At 41.2% G+C, this 17,862-nt stretch overlaps 1 protein-coding gene across 8 annotated transcripts in view; it reads right to left on the bottom strand.

Annotated features, from left to right (window-relative positions):
• Positions 1 to 345: 345 nt before the first annotated feature.
• Positions 346 to 17,862, bottom strand: part of STX11 (syntaxin 11) — a 93,471-nt gene continuing 75,954 nt past the window's right edge. For 6 of the 8 annotated variants that reach the window (XM_023551503.2, XM_064291769.1, XM_064291798.1 and 3 more), the window contains one exon: positions 346 to 17,859. In XM_023551503.2, coding sequence (XP_023407271.2) covers positions 16,991 to 17,859 — 869 coding nt within the window. In that variant the 3' untranslated portion in view covers positions 346 to 16,990. The remainder of the gene's footprint in view (positions 17,860 to 17,862) is intronic. The other 2 variants (XR_010323074.1, XR_010323070.1) reach the window with 2 other exon arrangements.

Genomic DNA, 17,862 nt, shown 5'->3' with positions numbered 1-17,862 from the left:
TGCTCCTGAAGGGGTGAGACCAGTGGAGTATCCTAGATGGCCACTCACAGGCTTTTAAGACCCCAGACGCTACTCACCAAAGTAGAATGTAGAACATTTTCTTTATAAACTATGTTATGCCAGTTGAGTTATATATTCCCAGAGATCATGGTCCCCACAGCCCTTGGCTGAGCAATTCAGCCCCTCAGGGAGTTTGGATGTGTCTATGAAGCTACCATGACCTTGCCTTGTACAGGTTGTTCTGGCTTCCCCAGTATTGTGTACTGTCTTACCCTTCACCAAAATTTCCACTTATGTATTGTCTGTTATATGTTTTTCCATCCCCACCCCTTTTCTCCCTCGTAACCATCAAAGATTGTTTCTTTTTGTATGTAAACCTTTTCATGAGTATTTACAGTAGTGATCTCATACAATATTTGTACTTTTGTGATTGACTTATTTCACTCAACATAATGCCCTCCAGATTCATCCATGTTATGAGATGCTTCACAGATTTATCTTTGTTCTTTATCGTTGGACAATACTCCATTCTGTATGTACCATAGTTTGTTTATCCATTCATCTGTTTCATCTAGGTTGTTTCCATTTTTTGCTATTATGAACAATGCTGCAGTGAACATGGGTGTGCATATGTCTGTACGTGTGACAACCCTTATTTCTTTAGGAGTGGGATTGCTGGATCATATAGTATTTCTATTTCTAGCTTTATAAGGAAGCACCATATTGTTTTCCAAAATGGTTTTATCATTTTTCATTCCCACCAGTAATGCATAAGAGTTCGGATCTCCCCACAGCCTCTCCAACATTTGTTATTTCTTGTTTTATTGATTTGTGCTAGTAATGCCAGTGTAGGATGGTGTCACGTTGTGGTTTTGATTTGCATTTCTTTAATGGCTAGAGATTGTGAGCATTTCCTCATGTGTCCGTTGGCCGCTTGAATGTCTTCTTTGGTGAAGTGTCCATTTCATTTGCCCATTTTTTAATTGGATTATTTGTCTTTTTGTTGTAGAGGTGCTGGATTTTCTTGTATATTTTAGAGATTAGACCTTTGTCTGATTTGTAATAGCCAAAAAATTTTTCCCAGTCTGTCGGTTCTCTTTTTGCCTTTTTGGTGAAATCTTTGGATGAGCATAGGAGTTTAATTTTTAGAAGATTCCAGTTATCTAGCTTATCTTCTGGAGCTTGTGTGTTGTTGGTTGTGGTTTGTATCTTGTTAATGCTGTGTATTAGGGCCTCTAGCATTGATCCTATTTTTTCTTCTATGAACTGCATGGTTTTTGGCTTTATATTTAGGTCCATTTTGAGTTAGTTTTTGTATATGGTGTGAGGTATGGGTCCTGTTTTCACTTTTTTTGCAGATGGACATCCAGTTTTGCCAGCACCATTTGTTAAAAAGACCATCTTTTCCCCATCGATGGATTTTGGGCCCTCGTCGAAGATTAGGTGACCATAGGTGGATGGATTTACATTTGGGTTCTCAGTTCTGTTCCATTGGTCAATGCATCTGTTGTTGTACCAGTACCAGGCTGTTTTGACTACGTAGCTGTATAGTGGGTTCTGAGGTCAGGCAGTGAGAGTCCTCCTACTTTCTTCTTCTTCTTCAATAGTGCTTTACTTATCTGGGGCTTCTTCCCTTTCCATATAAAGTTAATGATAGGTTTTTCCATCTCTTCAGAGAATGTTGTTGGTATTTGGATCAGTATTGCATTGTATTTGTAAATCGTTTTGGGTAGAATTGTCATTTTCACAATGTTGAGTCTACCTATCCATGAACATGGTATGTTTTCCATTTATGTACGTCTCTTTTGGTTTCTTCCAGTAATGTTTTGTAGTTTTCTTTGTATAGATCTTTTACATCCCTGGTTAGATTTTTATTTTTTTAGGGGCTATTATAAATGGTATTGTTTTCCTGATTTCCTTTTCATTGTTCTCTTTATTGGTATATAGGAATCCAGCTGATTTTCGTGTTTATCTTGTATCCTTCTAATCTGCTGACTTTTCTATTAGCTCCAATAATTTTCTGGTAGAGTCTTTTGGGTTTTCTTTGTATAGTATATCATCTGCAAATAGGGACAGTTTAACTTCTTCATTACCAATTTGGATGCCCTTTATTTCTGTTTCTGGCCTTATCACTCTAGCTAGGACTTCCAACACAGTGTTAAATAGGAGTGGTGATAAAGGGCATCATTGTCTTGTTCTTGTTCTCAGGGGGAATGTTTTCAGCCTCTCTCCATTAAAAATGATGTTGGCCTTTGGTTTTGCATATATGCCCTTTATTATGTTGAGAAATTTTCCTTCTATACCTATTTTATTGAGAGTTTTTATCAGGAATGGGTGTTGAACTTTGTCAAATGCCTTTTTTGCATTGATCGAGATGATAATGTGATTCTTTTCTTTCTTTTTATTTATGTGGTGGGTTATGTTGATTGATTTCCTAATGTTGAGCCATCCTTGCATACCTGGTATTAATCCTACTTGGACATAGTGTATTATAATTATTTTTTTGATATGCTGCTGAATTCTATGGCTAGAATTTTGTTGAGAATTTTTGCATCTATATTCATGAGAGATATTGGTCTGGAATTTTATTTTTTTGTGGTGTCTTTGACTCATTTTGGTGTCAGGGTTATGCTGGCTTCATAGAATGAATTTGGAAGTATCCCTTCCTTTTCTATATTCTGAAATAGTTTGAGTAGTACTGGTGTAAGCTCTTCTCTCAATGTTTGGTAGAATTCTCCAGTAAAGCCATCTGGGCCAGGGCTTTTTTTTGCTGAGAGTTTTTTTTTTATTACCTTTTTGATCCCCTCTCATTATGAGTTTGTTCAGATTTTCAACATCATTTTGTGTTAGTTTGGGAAGGTAGTGTGTTTCTAGAAATTTCTCCATTTCCTCTAGGTTTTCAAATTTGTTGGAGCATAGTTTTTCATAATACTCTGTTATGATCCTTTTTATTTCAGTTGGGTCTGCTGTAATGTCCCCCATTTCATTTCTTATTTAGGCTATTTGCATCCTCTCCTGTTTTTCTTTTGTCAGTTTGGCCAGTGGTTTGTCGATTTTGTTGATCCTTTCAAAGAACTAACTTTTGGTTTTGTTGATTCTTTCTATTGTTTTTCTATTCTCTATTTCATTTATTCTGCTCTGATCTTTATTATTTCCTTTATTCTGGTGGCCGTGGGCTAATTTTGCTGTTCTCTTCCTATTTGTTCAAGTTGTGTAGCTAATGTTTTGATTTTGTCCCTTTCTTCTTTTTCGATGTGTGCCTCTATTGCTATATATTGACCTCTGAGGACTGCCTTTGCTGTGTCCCAAAGGTTTTGGTATGATGTGTTTTCATTCTTGTTTGATTCTAGGATTCTAGGATCTCCAATTTCTTCTATTATTGGTGGTTTTTTAAGCAGGGTGTTATTCAGTTTCCATGTAATTGATTTTTTTCACTTACTCTTCCTCTTGTTAATTTCTACTTTGATGGCATTTTGGTCAGAGAAGATACTTTGTATTATCCCAATGTTTTGGATTTTGTTGAGGGTTGCTCTGTGGCCTAAGATGTGGTCTATTCTGGAGAATGTTCCATGTGCGTTGGACAAGAATGTGTGCTTTGCAGCTTGTTGGGTGGAGTGTTCTATATATGCCTATGAGATCAAGTTGGCTGATTGTGTTCTTTAGCTCTTCTGTATCTTTGTTGAGCTTCTTTCTAGATGTTCTGTCCTTTACTGAGAGTGGTGTGTTGAAGTCTCCAACTATTATTGCGGAACTGTCTATTTCTCTTTTCAGTGCTGTTAGAGTTTGTTTTATGTATTTTGGAGCCCTTTCATTGGATTCTTAGATGTCTATTATGGTTAAGTCTTCATGAGGGATTGTCCCTTTAATTGTTATATAGTGCCTTTCTTTGTCTTTTATGGTAGATTTTTTTTAAAGTCTATTTTATCTGAGATTAGTAGTGCCACTACTGCTCTTTTTTGGTAGTTATTTGCTTGACATGTTTTTTTTCCATCCTTTGATTTTTAATACATTTGCATCTTTGTTTCTAAGGTGTGTCTCTTGTAGACAGCATATTGATAGATCCTGTTTTTTAATCCATTCTGTCACTCTGTCTCTTTATGAGTGCATTTAGCCCATTTCCATTTTGTGTAATTACTGATAGGTGTGAGTTTATTGATGTCATTTTGTAGTGCCTTTTTTTTATTTTTCTTTTTTGTGGTGCTGTTTTCTTTGTTCCTCTTACTCTCCTATGCTGAGTTCCCTTTGTCTGTGGATTTCTTTTGTTTTTGTAGATTTTATTTTTATTGAGACTTTATGTTTTTCTTCTTTATTTTGATGGGTATGTTTAACTTTCTTTGTGGTACCTTGAAATTTACCCTTATCTTCCTAGGTTTGAACCAGTATATTATTACTTGGTATGGCCTTGCCTTCTTCTCCATTAGAAAGTTCTATGCCTACACCATTTATTCCCTCTTTTACTATTCTGATGTTGTTGTCAGATTAACCTCTCTGGTTCCCTGTTGCAATTCTTTTGGTTTTGGATAGTCCTTGAGAGTTCATTTCCTATGTTGGTATCTGGCTGGTACAATTTTGTGTCCTAGACTCAGGCTGTGGTCTGATGTTGTTTGTTCTCAGACCGATGGACTCCCTTTAATAATTCTTTTAGGTTTGGTTTTTACATATTCCCTTAATTTTTGTTTATCTGGAAATGTCCTAATTTCACCATCATATTTGAACAACAGTTTTGCAGGATATATTATTCTTGGTTGACAATGTTTTTCTTTCAAGTTTTACATATATCATCCCATTGCCTTCTTGCCTGCATGGTTTCTGCTGAATAATCAGAGCTTAGTCTTATTGTTTCTACTCTGTATCTGACTTTTTGTTTTTCTCGAGCTGCTCGCAGGATTTTTGCTTTGTCTTTGATTTTAGCGAGTGTGATTATGGTATGCCTTAGTGTCTTTCTTTTGGGGTCTATCCTATATGGGGTTCACTGAGCTTCTTGGATGGTCAACTTTTCATCATTCATGATATTAGGGAAGTTTTCTGTCAGCAATTCTTCAATGATCCTCTCTGTGTTTTCCATTTTCTCTCCCTGTTCTGGAACTCCGATCACTCATAAATTTTTGCTTTTGATTGTATTCCACATAATCCTCAGGGTTTCCTATTTTTTTCTTTGTTCTTTTTTTCTGATTTTTCCTCAGACCTGTATCCAAGTGTTTGTCTTCAGTTTCACTGTCCTGTCACCCATCATTTCAAACCTGCTCTTCAGCTCTTCTATGACACTGTCCATTTCTGAAATCTTGTTGTTTATCTTTTGGATTTCTAATTGTTTTTGTATGATTTCTAGCTGTGAATTTATTTTGGCATTTTATCCCTGTATTATCTTTCTGAGTTCTTTCATTTTTTTGTCTGCATTTTCCTGAATTTGTCTGGCTTTTCCATAAATTTGTCTATTTTTTCTTCATTTTTGTCTGTTTTTTGCTTTAACTTCAACTCTTGGATAGCTCTGAATATTAGAGATTTGAATTCCCTGTCAGGTAGTTCTAGTGCCTTTTCTTCTACTGGAAAGTCAAGTGTTCTATTTTTGACGCCTACTGGAACCATCCTCTCCTGCTTTTTTAAATATGTTTTAATATTGTCTGCTGTCTTCAAAACATTCAGTAGTTATTTTTTTCGTTTCTAGTAGGTTTGTTTGTTTTGGCCTGTTTTTTTGTTTTATTTGGTTATGTCTGAGCAGGTGGGCTGTGGGTTCTTTGTTGTTTGCTCATCTGTAGTCACGATAGTTTTCAACTCCTTGTCCAATGGGCGGGGCCAGTCACTCAGCTATGGTACAGCAGGACAGGTCCAGCTGAAGGGGAGGGGCTGGGATGGGTTGTCTGTGGCATGTACTAGGGCCAACCAGGCAGGCCAGAAATCAGTGCCAGGCAGGTTCCGGTAGTCTGTGTCTGTGCTGCTCAGAGGTGTGATGTTCAGCTCACAGTGCAGGTAGGCAGGAAAGGGGTGAGGTTGTGATGTATAGAGCTAGTATTGGTATGGGAAAGAGGAGAAAGAAACATGAGCCAAAAATGAAGGAAACACACACACACACACCCCAAAAAGAAGAGTGCAAAGGGAACTTACTGTTGGAGTGGAGAGATGAGAGCCTGAGAAATGGAGAGAAGCAAAAAAATTAATAAATAAATAACTAGATAAAAATTTGGATACAAAAAAATAAAAGTAGAAAAGAAAATCCCCCAGGGGTCCCACCAGTGCAGCCGAGAAGACCAGGGAGTATAGCCTGGATGGGGGGGTATAGATGTCACATAGCACCAGGTATTCAGGAGACTGGCAAAGAAGCTAAGTATAGACAGATGAGAACTGAGAAGTGAAGAAAGACAGAAAAGGAAAAAGAGAGAAGGGAAAAAGAAAAAGAAAGAGAGAAAAAAATGAAAAGAAATGCCCCCAGAGATCCTGCCTACCAGCTGCGCAGATTGGGGGAGTGGCTCCTAGACTGTGCAGTGCAGCCCAGCTAGAAGGGACTCCCAAGTGTGAAAGGAGGAAGAAAATAAACAAAGCAGCACAATGCAAAACAAAACAACCAAAAAAAAAAAAAAAACCCAGGGGTCCCACCAGCATGGTGTTGCCGGCTGGGGCAGTGGATCTCCAGTTGAGTGAGGCTTCACAGCCTTTCAAGAAGAAGCAACAGATGGCACACAGAGCCAGGTGTTTAAGAGAAAGGAGGAGGGGGGCAGGTGGGAGGCAGAGATGAAACCAAAAGAGATGGAAAGAAGCTACACCAGCTCAGGGACCCAGCCAGTGTGGATGGGGTGAATCCGAGAATCCCTGGGCAGAACCAGTTGCCTCCTGGCCAAGAAACTGCAGCTTGCAGGAAGCAGAGGAGGCCAAAGAGTGAGGGGAAAAAGGTGGGAGTTAGGAAAGCATATATTGCTTGTTACTGGGTGCTCTGTCTCCTGCTGAAAACTTCACGAAGCTGTTTTCCTGTACTCCTGTCTGCTGATCTGCAATGTGGGTGAGGCGAATCCAAGTGGCACGGATGCTGCCCTTCCTGGCCAGCCGAGTCCCTGCAGCCAGCCAGGAAGCTTTGAGGTAGAGAAGCAGGAAGAGGGTGGGGGGTGGTGGGAAAACATGTCTAGCTGGTTACTGTCTCCTGCTGGGAGCTCTGTGAAGCTGCTTTCCGGTACTCCCTATCAGCCAGTCTCCAACAGGAGTCCAAGATGGCGAACCCGTGCTGCATTAGCTGATAAGGAACCTCAGCAAGTATCTCTCCTCACTCTCAGTCCTCTGTCAGTTTCTTATTCCATTTGGTGTTTGGCTGTGTTATCTCTTCATTTGACACTTTGGGTTCCAGGAATGACATTCGTCTCTGTTTTACTTAGTTTTTCGGGTCTTTGGTGTGGAGAGACGGTGTAGTGCTTCTGTCTATGGGCCATGTTGGCCAGAAGTCTCCAAAAAAAAAAATTTTTTTTTTTTAATCTTCATTTTATATGACTGGAAAAAGAAAAAACATCCTTTCCAGGTAAAACTTGCATTTACCACTTTGCTTCCAAGCTTGAATCTGTGCCTCTAATGTGGTTTTTCTTCCAGGTTTTGCCTTACAGTATCCAATCCCGGCCTCTGTTTGAGTAAGCCTGCACACCCACACACATATATGCCCTTACTCTGCCTTTATTCCCTGTGGCTCAAACCTTCATTCTCTCTGTGCTCTACCATTTTCAGATTGACCATTCGTTTGGATGATCTACTTCTCCCCAAGTAGCTTTCTCTTCAATCCCCCCCCCTCATCGAGTCCCACCCCTGCTTCCAGGACCCTGCCCGTCATGCCATCTGTGGGCCATCCTGTCCTTAAGGGGAGATAGGAGGTTGTGCTCTATGCTGTAACAGAAACACTTCCCAAAAAGTATACAGGGTCACTGTTACAACAGAAAATAAATTCTAACTCTATTTCTGCATTAGGAACACAAGCATTCTGGTACCTGTTACATAAAAGGTACTATGCTAAGATCCATCAACAATTAAGATGCCAGCGGTTGCCCTCAAAAATCAAAAAGCACTCTAGTAGAGAAACCACATGGAGCTTAGTGAAGAGGGGGACATTGGTGCCCCTAAGAAGACGCCTCGCCAAGCTCCAGCTGCAAGGAGAAATTGAGGAGGGCATCCTCTGCAGCGCTCTACAGTCCACCTCCATGCTTCTACCCAACCCAAGCCTTCCATGTTCCCCCTCCCCCAGCCAGCGACTAAGCGCAGGAGGGGTACTTGTACATGGCAGGCCCGTTTCTGGGAGACACGGGATACTTCTGACAGCCAGCTTTGGCTTTAAGGACTTCCCAATGGCCTCACCTGGCCATTTTAGGCAGCACAGCAGTCTAGCATTTCCACTTAGCCTTCCTCCTTGTGATATAAATGAGCCAGAGGTGGCCTCTGTGTATTGGTCCCAAGTGGTTTACTTCCTCTTAGCAAGTTGAGCCTGTTAGCCCAAAAAAGCCCACTGGCACCAAACTGAAATTTATATATATGCAATTGTTTTTAAAATAGCACAAATAAGCAGATTTTTAACCTCATAGAATCTGTCTACTTTACCTATCTTGTGAAACCACCCCCAACATCTGGCAGCCCTAGGTAAGAGAAAACCCTGTCATCATAAAGACACTAAGGTGCTGCCGCCTGGAAGCTCTCTCACCTGAGAGACTCCTCCAACCCTTGCTGGAGAAGGACATCAGCTAGGGACATGTAAGCTTTCCCCTTTTCCCCTTCCCTGGATTTTTGTGCCCGCCTCCCATGGTGGCTTCCTGTACCCCATGTTGCTTACCTCCTGCTGTGGGGGACAGCCCACTACATGTGGCTGTCAATGCCATGGCCCTAGTAAATAGCTTGGGCAGCTATCGCTGTCTAATAGTGCCATCTTTTCTCTTGATCAGCCCCGAATTCCCTCCAACTCACTACACATCTCTCTCTCCCTCCCTCCCTATTTTCCTCTCACAGGCATTTTCCCTAATAAAATCGTGGCTCATTTCATTCCTTTTGGAGTTGCTTCTCAGAGGACCTGGATCAACACAGGAGGCAAGACCAGGTAAGTGGCCCAGTCAGAGAAACAGCCTGCAGGAATCCTCGAGCTGAGCAAGAAGACAGCCTGCAAGGGAAAATGGCAGGGGTAAGGCTGAAGGAGTAGGCAAGGCCTGGATCTTACAGAGCCTTAGACATATCACAAGGGGTTGGGATTTTATCCCAACAGCAGTAGCTCTCAAAGACGTTTAAGCAGATGAATGACATGATCAGACTTGCATTTTAAAAAAGCACTGTGACTATAATATCTAGAGATTGGATGGGGAAGGACAAGACTAGAGGCCAGAGACCAACAGAAGCTCCTGAAGTTATCAAGGCAAGAGAGGACAATTGTCCGACCTAGGGAGATGGCAGGGAAGTGAAGGAAAGGGATGAATTCCATCCAGGAAAGTCTCGGTGGGAGAGAGGGAGGAGGCTGCTGCCAGGGTGCTGGTTTAGTCAATCAGGTAGAAAGTGATCACAAGATAAGGAAATGGGAGGAGCATGGGCTGGTAGTGGAAGATGGTGGGTTCTATAGCTTTTGACGCACCAGTGAGACCTCTAATTGCAGATGTTTGATAGGCAGTTGGACATGCAGGCCCAAGTCTCAGCTAAAAAGCCAGTGCTCAGGTACAGATCTAGAATAGTAAATAGCTTCAAGAGCTATAGAACCTACCACTCCATGCTCCTCCCATTGCCCTATCTTGTGATCACTTTCTACCTGATTGACGTGTAACCATTACGGGATGGGATAACTATTGGTCAAGGGTATGGTGTAAGCAGCCAGAAGTAGAATAATAAGGACTATGCTGAGATCAGGGAAAGTGTAGTCAGATCCAGATTAGTGCTCACAAGTGTATATAAGTTGACGGTCAGGGTGAAAAGGACAGCCAGAAAAAAAAAAAAAAAAAAAAAAACTTGCAGACAAACAGAAGTCAGGTTGTAGGTCAAAGGAAGGAGTTGAACAGAAACTGTGGTTGTTGTTAGGTGCCGTCAAGTTGGCCCTGACTCATAGTGACCTTATGTATAACAGAACAAAACGTTGCTTGGTCCTGCACCATCCTCACAATAGTAGGTATGTTTGAGCCAAGCAAGAATTCAAATGTTTATTGATATTTTTTATAACAAAATTCTGATTACAATATTATAGTGAAGAGTTAAGTAAGGCAAGTTGTAAAAGCCCACCCACACAGTAGACAAAACAAGGAAACTGAAGGAAAAGAAAGATGAGTATAGAACAGATGTGAGTACCATCCACCCACAAAATAGAAAACTGAAGCCCTGCTCAGCTTTTCAGCCAGTGAGCTTTGGTATTGTGTTTGTGGATCTTTATTCATTCTTTCCTTCCTTCCTTGCCTTGTTCCATAATGGATTTATGGTTATTCAGAGCAAATCCCAACTGTGGATGCCATAAAGCCTGCAGGAGGTGTTGGGTAAAAGGGGCACATAACTTCTGACACCGCATGCATGGGAAAGTACAAAGATCCTAACATAGAGACATATGCATTACACGTATGTTCCTGCAAAATGTCTTTCAGTGCTTTTCTGATTTGGGATAAGTAAACAGATTGCTTGCAAATATCTGGGACTCTGTGAAAATAGAGGGATAAAAGCTTTAATGTGTGTATCTAATTTTGCATGCACTGTTACTTTTCAGTCATTATAGAACATTATGGGGCCCTGGTGACGCAGGATGCTGAGATACAGAGGGGTGGATATGTATAAAGAGTTGGTTGCATAAAGGTATAGATTAAGAAAAATGGAAGAAGTTCAAAAAGTGGCTAAGGATACCATATTTTTACACAGTAATATGTGCCTCCTACATTTGTTTGCCAACCACTCCCTCCTCCCGAGAGGTATTTCTTCAGTGTGCTACGCTAATTTTTTTTATAGCAGCATGTAAAAAAAAAAAAAAGCCAGCATAGCAGCACTTATGAAAATACCTCGTGAAGGGAGGGAGCGGTTGGCAAACAAATGTAAAAGGCGTGCGTTATTTGAGTAAAACTATGGTACTTAAAATAGGGCATAAAATATACTTTTAAAATAAAAAATATAAAACTCGTAGTGTTGAGGACTTGTCTCTCATGCCTCACTTTTCAGGATATCAGTGGGTTTGTTGGTGGTTCAGACCCATTCAGAGGTGCCTTGGAAGTAAGGACCGGCAATCTGCTTCCAAAAGGTCACAGTCTTGAAAATCCTAGGAAATGCAGTCCTACTCTGCACACTTGGCATTGCCATGAGTCAGAATCGACTCGATAGTATTTAACAACAACAGGTAGTCTCACCAAGGACATTAATTTAGAAAGCCTCATTTCTTACCAGTAAATATGCAGTCTTTACAACAAAAGCTTCCTGTGTATGAGGACATCTTACCCATTCTTTATAACATGTGCTGATAATAAAGAAGCTCAATATCTATATGATGATGAAGTTACATTCTAGATCCTATTCATTTTCCATTTCCAACAGCCCCATTTTATTAATTGCAATTACTTTCAGTTCTCCTATCAAACAAAAGCAAATCAACTGTTACTCTTATTACAACTGGGCATTCCAAACTATCATCTTGATTACAAGTTGAGTGAATTGCATGCTCCAGGTGGAGATACTTTGCATATTTCAAAGAGAGAAACAGAAATATGGCTGATGGTAGAAAGTAGAATGGATGAGTTTATACATAAAAACCAAGACCCTATTTTGTTACTACCCTATTTTAGTATTTTTAGGTTGTGCATAGTCTTTGGTTAATTTCCTGTCTAGACAGAACTTTAGAGTCTACATAATATTTGCAAATGGTTTGCAAATATAAAGCATTGGGGCAGTTTTTAAATAAAAATAAAGGTATTGGTACAAAAAGAGTTCTGTTCTTCATCCAAGTAGTTATTTTGGGAGGCTATAAATTTATTCCCATGATGTCACTGTTCAAACATTTTAAAATTATTGATAGGCTTATAAAAAATTCTAACTCATACTGGATACCAATGCATCTTAGGTGAGCCCCTTTCTTACTTATATTTCCAGAGCTGTCGCCAAGTATAATCTGTTACTGTGGCTGTAATGCTGGGTATTTGACTAGTCGGAAGCAGTCACTGTATGTGATAAAATACTTTTAAAAGATTTCTGTCTTCAGCCCCTGAAAGATCTGTTGTTCTTTGTGATTGGTTCTTTCCTTTTGTACACTAAATGATACTTAAGCCTCGACCCAAATTTAAGCCCTGACCCAGATGTGACACGAGTCCTTCCCTTGCCCAAGTCACCTTTTGGAGTTTGCCAGTTGAGCATTGTGGAACGAGGTGAAGTCTGCTCTACCGTGTCTCACAGTAGCACTGGAGTACCCTTTCCAAAGGAAAAAAGCCAGCATTCCATCCATTTTTTGTCATGGCAGCCAGCACCAGGAAGGGCTTTGGAGGGTAGGGCAGGATGTGGGAAAAGTCAGCTGATGACTTTTCCTTTAGCTTTTTTGTGACCTGGCCAGAATTCCCTCTAGATTCCCCAAATTCCTCTAGGCCTTTCTGACTCACAGGCTGGGAAACACCCCAAGTGAAAGCACTTGCCAAATTAACTCATTGAGCAGAAAAGCTACTGCCTGCTTAACTCTGGTTTTTTTTTTTGAGCGGAACATTTCTTCTTCAGAAAATCTTTGGATGTAAGAAGGAATAGAAATGCCATGGTGAAAACAGTTTCATCAATGTAGAAAAAGACAGAAACAACCTTAGCAAAGGTTAGCCCTACCAAAGAAGATGTGCTCTTGGTTTCTTTATTCAGTTTTATTAAAGACTATTCTATTCACAGGATAAACATTTATTTTTCCTCAGAACTTAATAACTGTTAATTTACTCGGGTCACAAAGAGCTCTCTCAGCCTAAGAGAAAGCTATGAAATAACAGTAATGATCATAGCACTTTGCACGTGCCAGACACAGTTTTAAGTGCGTTTATATAATCATTTATGTCTCATAACTGTGAGGTGGGTGCTATTATCGGCATTAGATGAGGAGCCAGAATGCTTCTTAGAAGCAAAGATGGCAAGACTTTGTCCTCCTTACTTTGGAAACATCATCAGGAAAGACCAATTGCTAGAAACGGGCATCATGTCTGGTCAGGTGGAGGGTCAGTGAAAGCAGTAGCTGCAACAGTGGACTGAAACATACAACCATTATGAGGATGGCACAGGATCAGGCTATATTTTGTTCTGCTATACATAACGTCACCATGAGTCAGGGCCACTCAACAGCAACTAACAATAACAACATAGATGAGGGAACTGAGGCACAGAGATATTACGTTAAGTAGCTTGCCCACATCATACAGCTAGCATGTGGCAGAGTCAGGGTTTAAACCTAGCAAGGGGGTCTAGAATCTCTGCTCTTAACCACTATGCCACATTATATGGTTGAGAAAAAGCAGGAAAAAAATTCTTGCCCTCTCATAGACAAGAGTTTGCTAATTAGTACATGTGACCCCAATACCACCCAGCATGTTTTCTTTTTCAAAACGGGCAACTGAGAGCTTATCATAACTAAGGCCATGATAAACCTATCAGTTGTTCTTCCTCTGCCTGCCTCCTCACATACCTGTGTTAGTGACTTTGTTTTGACCAAATGTTAATGACTTTGTTCTCTGTTTTAAACCGATGCAAATAATCTTTTGTTCTGGCGGGACTACCTGTGGCATACAACCCCCACAGGAAAGTTGGAGCCCAGGTATCAGATATGTATGTCTTTAGCCTAATAAAGAAATGTCTGGCAGGGGACTACAAAGACACTTGTAACCCTTGTAAGCTCTAATGTAAAACTGCTCTTTGGGACTCCACAGAGACAGCCTGTGTTGCTGCTGAGTCCCTGGTGATATACACATCTCCTTAATCTTTCTGACTTGGAGTATGTTTCATTGGCTCGACTGCTCCAGGGCACGGACCCTAATCGGGTAACAGTACACAAAGTACAGTTTTGTTTTGACCTAATTCTCAGTTTAAAATGTGGGAAATTAAGGAATATACAGAGCCTGCACACTCATTTACTTTTAAGAATGAGTCTAAGCAAAGAAGCTTTCAAGAAGCTGGACTATATAGTAACGCAGCATCGGGATTGGAGGAAGTCTCATTAACAACCTGTGTTATGCAGATGACACAACCTTGTTTTCTGAAAGTGCAGAGGACTTGAAGCACTTACGGATGAAGATCAAAGACTATAGCCTTCAGTATGGATTACACCTCAACATAAGGAAAGCAAAAATGCTCACCACTGGACCAATAAGCAAAACCATGATAAATGGAGAAAAGATTGAAGTTGTCAAGGATTTCATTTTACTTGGATCCACAATCAACACCCAAGGAAGCAGCAGTCAAGAAATCAAACAACACACTGCATTGGGCAAATCTGCTGCAAAAGACCTCTTTAAAGTGTTAAAAAGCAAAGATGTCACCTTTAGGACCAAGGTGCACCTGACCCAAGCCATGGTATTTTCGATTGCCTCACATGCATGTGAAAGCTGGACAGTAAATAAGGAAGATTGAAGAATTGATGCATTTGAATTATGGTGTTGGTGAAGAACACTGAATATACCATGGGCTGCCAGAAGAATGAACTGGAAAAAATACAGCCAGAATGCTCCTTAGAAGCAAGGATGGCGAGACTTTTGTCTTACATACTTTGGACATGTTAACAGGAGGAACCAGTCCCTGGAGAAGGACATCATGCTTGGTCAAGTACAGGGTCAGCAAAAAAGGGGAAGACCCTCAACGAGATGGACTGACACAGTGCCTGCAACAGTGGGCTCAAGCATAACAATTGTGAGGATAGCGCAGGACTGGGCAGTGTTTTATTCTGTTGTATACAGCATCGGTATGAGTCAGAACCGACTCGGTGGCACCTAACAACAAGCAAAGAACATGCTTTATGTATTTAAACAAGTCAGATTCATGAACTGTTGCTGCAACTAACTGACGGTCTCTAATAACATCTTTCTACCATGAAAGATATGGCAATGTAGCTTTGTGAAGACTTTTCTTTTTTTGGGAAAGGGAATGAAGTCAAAGTTGAAACATATCCCTGGAGTTTGCTGCGAAAGAAATCTGAGAAGAATCTGGTGTGACTTGGTTTCCAAATTTCTCATATTTAGCCATGAAATTAAAATTAGGTCTGGATTTTCATGGTCATAAGTAGGTTAGTCAGTGACTCAGTCCCAGAGAGTTGACGTACTCTCCTTTCTACTCCTTTTAAAATTTCACCTTCTGAAGGCTCTGAGAGTATGACTGTTAGACTCCGTGATTATTTACATAATGAGTAGAAAAGGCAGGAAACATGGGCAAGAGCATTACAAAGTCTGCAAAGGAAACCAAATTTCTAAGACCTGAAGATTTTGGTAAACTATGTTTTTTTTTTTTATGGTAACTCAGGAAAGAAAGGGAAGCTTCCTCATGTGAATTCTTTCAGTTTGAAGTTTTTTTTCTTAACTCAAGAGTTCCATCCAAATGTTGTAGCATGAAACAGCTAGTAATAAACATTTTTTAAGAATGGAAATAGTAAGAGATTTAAATGGTCAGGACACTGACACATATGTACAAATAAGGGATATTTAAAATGTAATGTTTATTAAGCCTTCTTGAAAAACAGGATTCTTTTATTTTAAATGACTCATTTCAAGACATGAAAGGAATGGTCCACAATAAAGAAAAAGTCCTATTTCCAAGAACATGATTTTATGATCTCTAGTTCTATACCTTTTCAGCCTTCAACACCTGTCTTTACCACCGTAACCAGCACAGAGTTGTTCAAAATAAAGTTTTAACCCAAACTGGACTATGGAAATGCAAAAACTGGAGTGAGATAAGCTCAAAACAAGCAAGTCAATACCAATAACCAAAAAAAGGTATCGATCTTTCTTGATATCTATCACTTACAAAATTAAAGGAAACCAAATGGTTATTATGGCCATGCATTAGTGAATATTAGTATCTTACACTTCCACATATATGTGTATATACAATAAACAAGTAAAAAGGTCAATTTTAAATTATTTTTTTATCTATGAAAAATATATAAAATGTGACTGATACATACTTCAACTGGAGTGCTTTTTCAATACTCAGTGCTTAAAAATATTTGGAAAAAAATCCCAGAATATATTCTGGTGGAAGATTATTAATAGTGAAAGAGATGAGGAAATAATGAGGGTTTAATGTGATTAAAGAAAGGGGAGGAGGGAGTAAGCAGAAAGAAGGTATACTTTAGGCTGGGAGTCACAACACAAACAAGATGAATTTTGTTTGTATTCAATTTGTTTGTGTTCAATTTCACTAGAAATGGAACAGAACCAAGGAAGCTTTAAAAAAAAAAAAAAAAAAAAAAACCAAGCCAGGTGCCATCCAGTCAATTCTGACTCATGGCGACCCGGTGTTTGTCAGGTTAGAACTGTGCTCTATAGGATTTTCAAAAGCTGCTTGTTCACAAGTAGATGACCAGGGCTTTCTTCCAAGGTGCCTCTGGTGGACTGAAGCCTCCAACCAGTAAGCACTTTCAGTTAGCTGCCCAGTGCGTTAACTGTTCGCACCACCCAGGAACTCCAAGGAAGCTTTAGCACAGGGTGCAGGAATTGATGTTTTGCTAATGAGTTCTCACTACTAGGGGTGCGGAACTGACTTCCTCCTAAATTTTCTTTAGATTTGGACACATGCTTGGCCTACAGGAGGTCAAAACGTCAGTTCCTTATTTGGCTTCCGTTAAGAGGGCAAGAGTGCAAATGTGTCACCCGATCACCTCACGCAACTTAAGCAGGAGTTTGTCCTTGCTGAAGAAACAATGACAGCATCAGCATCTTTCCAGGCACAGCTCGCGTGGAATCCTGAACTTCACCTGTCTTCTCTCCCCCAAGACTGAAGTCAGAAGCAGTCCTGTGGGCCTTGCCTTTGGCAGGCTTTCCCCCTTGTGCTTCCGGCCTGCTCCCAGAGCTGGGGTAGCTTCCGCGGACCGCTATTTGAGGCAGGGGCAGCAAAAGCAGCACACGGTCCGACAGGGGTTCTTTTTCTTGTACTGCAAGGCCTTGCGCACTTCTCCCTTGGCCTTACCAGTGTAGTCAACGGTCTTGAGCACGTTTTGCTCGATGACGTTCAGCGTTTCAGACTGCTCCTCCACCAGCACCGCCATCTGCAGGAAGAGCTCATGCACGTCGCGGATGCGCTTCTCCAGCCGCTGAAGCTCCTGGTGGCGGTTCTCAATCTCGCTGAGCGCCGCCCGCGCACCCTTTACGTCAGCCAGCAGGTTCTCGGAGAAAACGTCCCACCTGCCCTGCTCCAACATTTCCTCCATCTGGTCGCCCAAGACGTCCTTGCCGACGATCTCGAGCTGGCGCTGGATGCGGATCTTGCAGTTGGCGCGCTGCTTCATCTCGGCCTGGTTGTACTCGTGCATGGCGTGGTGGAAGGCGCGGGTGAGCGCGCTGTACTGCGCCCTGAAGATGCGCGCCACGGCCGAGTGCGCGCCGTGCTGGGCCTCGGCCGCCTCGCTCTGCGCCTTCAGGGCGAGCAGCTTGTGGTGGATGGCCTGGCCCCGCGCCTTAATGTCCTTGGCGATCGAGTTGGTGTCACGCTTGATGCTGCTGAGGCGCCGCATGGAAGTGAGGAAGCGGGTGTTCTGCTTCCCCAGCCGCTTCACGTCGGCCATCAGCTGCCGGTTTTCATTCTGAAGGTCCTGGATTTCTCGGTACAAGGACTCCAGGATGTGATCCGTCTCGAACACGATGTCCACGTAGGGCGAGTCATCGTCATCATCCCCATCTGGGAACTGTTGGTCATAGTGCTTGGAACGCTCCAGGATTTCTGCTAGCCTGTCCTTCATTTTGCCTG

This window comes from Loxodonta africana, chromosome 1 (assembly GCF_030014295.1).
Source record: "Loxodonta africana isolate mLoxAfr1 chromosome 1, mLoxAfr1.hap2, whole genome shotgun sequence".
Lineage (NCBI taxonomy): Eukaryota > Metazoa > Chordata > Mammalia > Proboscidea > Elephantidae > Loxodonta > Loxodonta africana.
Note: the sequence above shows the minus strand (reverse complement) of the source record. Positions and strands in the feature narration are given on the sequence as shown.